This window comes from Pipistrellus hanaki (assembly GCF_964339955.1).
Source record: "Pipistrellus hanaki genome assembly, chromosome: 13".
Taxonomy (NCBI): Eukaryota; Metazoa; Chordata; class Mammalia; order Chiroptera; family Vespertilionidae; genus Pipistrellus; species Pipistrellus hanaki.
This window is the reverse complement of record NC_140515.1, coordinates 22,165,065-22,171,064: the sequence shown is the minus strand read 5'-3', so window position 1 is coordinate 22,171,064 and position 6,000 is coordinate 22,165,065. Positions and strand designations below refer to the sequence as shown.

General features: G+C 56.2%; 1 protein-coding gene across 4 annotated transcripts in view; it reads left to right on the top strand.

Annotated features, from left to right (window-relative positions):
• The first annotated feature begins 4,096 nt into the window (after positions 1-4,096).
• Positions 4,097-6,000, top strand: part of CACNA2D3 (calcium voltage-gated channel auxiliary subunit alpha2delta 3) — a 781,459-nt gene continuing 779,555 nt past the window's right edge. For all 4 annotated transcript variants that reach the window (XR_014796705.1, XR_014796706.1, XR_014796707.1 and 1 more), the window contains exons 1-2: positions 4,097-4,529; positions 5,183-5,264. Coding sequence is in view for 1 of the 4 variants with exons in the window: in XM_084903113.1 (XP_084759239.1) it covers positions 4,405-4,529; positions 5,183-5,264 (207 nt within the window). In the remaining 3 variants the exon portion in view is untranslated. The remainder of the gene's footprint in view (positions 4,530-5,182; positions 5,265-6,000) is intronic.

Below are 6,000 nucleotides of genomic sequence, written 5' to 3'. Positions count from 1 at the left end.
GTGATCCATGACCTGGATTTAGGGTGATTCATGACCCCCAAGCTCTATACTATACTTGGAGTGAGAGAAGCCCTGTGCTTGCAAAAGTGGTGATACAGATCCCCACTCCAGTTCTTGCCCCAATTTGAATGACTGAATCAGAACCTCTGGGGCTTTGAGAACCACCTCTGCAGGGATCAAGCACTTCCAGTGTTTCTCACATTTCTTTCCAACAATCTATCCCTCTCTCCACTCCAGCTCAGGCCCCAGAATCTGAATTGTTACAGAGCTATGAACATTTGTATTCTGTTACTTTGAATAAGTACTAGTATCTCATTCGAATGGCTAAAAAATTCAAGATGACAGAAAGTGACAAGTAAACACTGAGAAATGTCACTCTCAAACTCATCCTCTCTACTTTGTTCTTCCTAGTCCCTACACGGGTAATAACTATTAGTAGTTTCTTGGTACCTTGCACTGTTTTTAAACAAATATGTATCATTTCCCCTTTCCTACACAAAAGTAGCATGGAGTATACGCTGTTTTGTACCTCACTTAAAAAATTTCACAAAGCTAAAGATCTTCCACATCCATATGTAGAAAGTATCCTTTTAAAATTGCTGTCTAATACTCCATTGTGAAGATACACCAGTTTATTGAACCAATTCTGTACTGATAACTGGGTTGTTCCCAATCTTCTGCTCTTAGAAATAATGTGATAATGAATAACTCTATCTGTATGTCATTTAGTAACTGTAAGATACATTCCCAGAGGCAGGGTTTCTGGGTCAAAGGTTAAAGCTCTTATCATTTTTTCTTTGGGGTTGAACCATTTTTTATCCCTACCAGCAGTATCACAGCCCTGTAGCTGGTGTCTTAAAAATCCAGAGTAGTAGAGCTTACACAGTTAGACCCAATACCCCCTTCACCATCCGGATATGAAATTCTAGGACAGCATAACCTACTCAAAGTCAAAATTAAAGAAAAAATAAATATGATGCTTTATCTAGTAATATAAAAGAAAATAAATAAAAGCAATTTATAATAAAATAAAAGATAATTCACTATGTTAAATGGTCTTGCAAGACTGCACTACAAGATGTAAGAAGTCATTAGATGCTTGTGCCTACATTTGGATTAACTGGATGTCACTCCCCAAGTGAGGACTGATACTGATGTGCTAGTGATCCAGGACCTGTGAGCACAGTTGCCATTGGAGAAGTGATTTTCCAAAATGGTAAAACAAACAAACAAACAAACAAACATCCCCCTTGGTAAGGTTCTGAACAAACAGAAGACCACCTTCCCTTTATTTACACAGTAGTTGCATTCCCAGAAAACAGTGTTTATTAAAACAATGCAAACACTCCTTTGCGTTTATACATAAAATGGGCTTAAGTTCTTGATTCAGGTGATTATAAACAGGCTTTTCTCCCACCCCAATGTCCAGTGGGACCTTTGAAAGTCCCATGGGACACAGAACCATTCTTCCTTGGGTGGCACTGCCCCAGCCTCATCCACTAAATGCCAGGAGGACCCCCAGCCAGTGTGAAGAAGTGAAAAGTCCCAGCTGTTCTCTGCCTTCTCCTGCCCCCAAGAACCACTGCTGTGGAGTCTCCTCTGGAATCCATTCCATACAGCAGGATTCGGTGAAGGTTTCTGAAAAAGTCATCTCTGTTTCATCACGTTTCACTCTGTTCAGACCCCGATGGTAGCTACTCATTGTTGCAGGATGGGTGCAGCATCCTCAGCTGGGACAGCGTCTGCAGGTTCAGTAGCTGGATTCAATGCTTCAACTGAGGGCTGGGTATTGAAATATAGAATTTTTGGTTGGTTGTTTGTTTTTTGTGTGAAAATAGCAAGTAGGGCCCAGTGCCCAGTGTTGCACTTGGCATATTGAGAGGTGCTCCTGGTCACTTGTCCTGATGTGGTGGCACAAACCCCCAATTTGTGTGGAGAGTTCTGAGTTTAATGATCAGATAGTTAAAATATTTTTATTCTTGAGAGAGTAGGTGATGGTTAGTGGGATCCATCCTAAACATACCATGCATAATGCTCTGTTGGATATAGTCTGTGTGTAAGCTTCAGATGCTCAAGAAGCCACTCTCCTGTGACTGACGGTGATGCCCTGTGTTAGGGCTCCTCTCCTGGTCACTCTCTAGCTGCCTGTGAAGGCTGGTGGACCATAATAACTTCGCTATAAAATGTTCTCATGACCTTGGTGCCCAGGTGGCTCTCAATGGAGTCTAGCAACCCAATAGCTGTTCACATATAACTAAGCTGTATTATTTTGTTGTGCCTCAATTTTCCCATCAGTGAATACGGATAACGACAGGATGGCTGCTACAGGTACCATTTTGTCATGTGCTATGTTTGACCCCTTTGTCAAAGTTTATGATTATGCATTTATCACGGTGGCTTTGGGGGCAAAGCCTGTCTCTGTCTGTCTCTGCATATTAACTCTGTGAAGGCAGGTCTCTGAGCATATCCTACCATCCTATCACTGGATAAATCAGGGATTGCATGAGGGTGTTATGTAGACACCATATAGGTAACGGATTGGAGTCTTTCACTCACTCATTTATTCATTCTGGGGGGGGGGGGACTTTTGGGTTCTGACAGGAAAATTACTTTTCTTCCAGCCTCCCCCCTCCCCCGCCCCCCACGTTTAAGCGGCAAAGCCATCCCCACCGCTTGCCCTGGGGTCAGGAGCACTTGGCTTCATTGGGAACCGCTAGTGTGCTCCCAGAGATGGGAGGTGTGCACAGAAGCGGAGAATTCATTATAACCGGTTAGTCATCCGTGGAGATTGTAGACACTGCCCGTGGGCAGGGCGCACCTGCAGCTTCCTGGGTGGGGCCTGTTCCCCGCGCTGCGCCCCAAGGTGGGAGCTGGAAGGACCCACAGGAATTTGGGAGGTGGGGGGTGGGAGGGGGGCTCAGTGGCTCATGTCCCCGCGCTGCCTACTCTGAGATCAAGCCCAGCATCTGCTGGGGGAACTTTTTCCAGGGACTGCTGGGCAGAATCCTGGACGATATCCCCGGGCAGAAGCGACAGCCCACCCTTCCTTCCCTGGGAGCTGAGGGTGCTGAGGTGGCAGGCGGGGCAGGAGCAGGCGGGCCCTGGTGCCTAGGCCGCCAGGAGACCCCGCGGGGTGGGGAGCGCGGCGGGTCCGGGATGACTCAGCCTCGCTAGCGGCCCCTGACTGCGGGCCGGCGGAGGGTTCCGCAAAGTTCCCACTCCCGCCCCGGACTTCGCGCGGGGGTCAGGGGACCCCAAAGCCCGGTCCCGAGGCCTCGGGAAAGCCTGGTTCTCAGGGCGCCGAGGATAACCCCCCCCCGCCCCCCCGCGACTTCTTTTTCCTTGCCTTTCCTCTGCGGGCCGCCCCAGTGAGCCTTCCCCCCCCCCCCCCCCCGGTGGCTGGGGTCCGAGTGGGGAAGGGGGCCCCTGGCTCTCAGAGGGGTCTTTCATTCCCAAACCAAAGGCGTCTGCCCTACCTGCTGCCGACACCCCGGCCCCGTCCCTTCCGCAGCCCTGCGGACGCGGCCCGGCCCATCCCGGTGCCAGCTGTTCGCCAGCCCGCGCCCGGGTTCGGGTTCGGCGCGTCCGGGCGGCTCCGCTGCGGGTCCGCCGGTCCCCGCGCCGCCCCCCGCGCCTTCCCCGCCGGCGCCCGGCCCGGGAGGAGCGCTGCGGGCGGCCGTGCAGCCGCGCCCCCGCCGGAGCCCCGAGCCCGCGGGCGACCGGCTCCTGCTCCGGACTTTTGCTGCTTCGCCGCCTTCTTTCCGGAAAACTGCGCGGCGGGCGGGGGTCGCGCTATCGCTGGGCTCCGAGGCGCCGACCCGCCGCCCCTGCCCCGGACCGAGAGGGGTGGGGACCCGCCGGGAGCTGTCACCCGCCCCGGCCTCCCCGGCGCCCCCGCCCGCTGGCCCCGGCGCGGACGGCCGGCCCCAGGCGCCCGGCGGGGACTGCGGAGTTGGAGGAACTCGGGCCGCAGTGGCCGGGCGGGGCGGGGCAGGGCGCGCTCGCCGCGGCCAAGGACACCCGAGTTGGCGAGTCCCCGCCCGCGCGGCGCCTCCCACCCACCCGCCCGCCCGCCCTCCGCGGCCGCCGGGCTCCCCGGGTCCGCCGAGGCGGGGCCGCGGCCGCCGCTGCGAGAGGCGCACTTCCCTCCTCCTCTTCCTCCTCCTCCTCGTCCTCCTCCTCCTCCTCTCCAGCTCTCTCTCCACCTCCTCCCTCCTCCTCCTCCATCCTCCTCCCCGCCCTCTCCCCACCCCGCCCGCGCCTTCCCTGCTCCTCAAGTGAGCGGGGCGCGCGAGGCGGGCGGGCAGCGCGGAGCCGGCACCCAGCGCGCAGCCCCCGCCGCCCGCGCAGCTCCCGCGGCCGCTCGTGTCGCCGCCGCCGCCGCCGCGCGTGGACGGAGCCAGCATGGCCGGGCCGGACTGGCCGCGCCGCGCCTCCCGGGGGCCCCGGGCGCTCCTGGCCGCCGCGCTCCTGGCCGCCGCCGCGCTGGGCGCCGCGGTGCGCGCGGAGCAGCAGATCCCGCTCTCCGTGTAAGTGCGGCTCCCGCCCGGGAGGGGACCGCGGACCGAGACCCGCGGGGCTCAAGTTTGGGCGCCTGGCAGGTGCGGGCGGCGGGTGTCGCTGGCGGCGGCCTCGCCTCTGGCACCTGCACTCCTTCCAGGAGCGGAGCCCAGCGGAGCGGTTGGGGTGAGGTTGGGGTGGGACCCTCCAGCCCCGACCCCCGGGCTGGCCGGCGAGTGGGGACCTGGACGAGGCTCACCTCAAGGGACAGCGCCAACTTTGAAGCCTGTTTACTGAACCCAACTTCCATGGGCCGTGTGTTTACCCCCATCCTGGCTGCCTTCGCTTCTTTGGGGGAGGGGAATGGGTGGTCTTCTTCCAACTAGTATCGGCCAGGTGATACCCATTTGGGGTGGGGAAGTTCTCTGGCAATTATTCCAGTAAAGCCCAGTGATCTTTTTAGACAGCCTGGGAGACTTTGCACGTTTTGAACGATGGGACCCCCCCTCCCAGCCCCCTCCCGCGCCGCGCTGCTGTGCAGTTTGGGGCTTTTTCTTTTACCCGCCCCCCCTCGGGTGTCTTTCTCCGGGCTCCTCCAGCCACAGCCCGCGGGTGCGTGTGCGAGCGCGTTGGCCGTGGTGACACGGGTGTTCCATCAGCCCCTGTGCCCTTTCCCTCACAGGGTGAAGCTCTGGGCCTCGGCTTTCGGCGGGGAGATAAAATCCATTGCCGCTAAGTACTCCGGCTCCCAGCTTCTGCAAAAGGTAAGGTATCTGCGGTGGCAGGAAGCTCAAGCAAGCGAGGATTTTTTTCCCCCCCAGTACAGAAAATGGAGGCAGTTTTAGTTTTCCAAACAAACGTGAGCCCCTGGGAGGGAGCATCAGTTAGCAGAGGTGTCCCTGATCCCAGGTTTCTTGGCAATGCCCCGGGCGGTGACTTCTCCCTACCCGGCTGGTTATTTTTAGATGACACTTGATTCTGAACACAAAGAAAAGCAGGGTACTTACTCACGGGCACTGTCCTGGCTGGGGCTCTGAAACTCAGTGCTTCTGCACAGCTCTCCTCTCCTCTCGGTGTGTCGGTACTGCTTGCTTCAGTGCCAGAGCAGATGCTCCTCCAGCCAAAAAAAATGCTAACTTCATCCGGGGGGCCGACTCCGTGCCTACGTGGTGGCTCCTTTCCACCTCGCCTGCCTGGGAGTCTGGGGTTCAGTGGATCAGACAGAGACGCTGCCCTATTGTTTGTCATCCCCGCAGTTGTAACAATCCCATTATTCCCCAATCACTAAGACCCAAGGCTGGGGATGCATTACATCATTACAGATAAGGAGAATGAATATGGTTATCTTTCCACTCAGCTGCACTGCCGGGTAATAACCTAGGAGAGTGGTCCGCAAACTTAAGGAGAAATTGGTCTGCATCCACATAATTCTGGAGAGTAATGAGAATGGAGAATTGATTATTAGGCTTTTATCAGGAGCGGCATCAATTTTAATCCAGA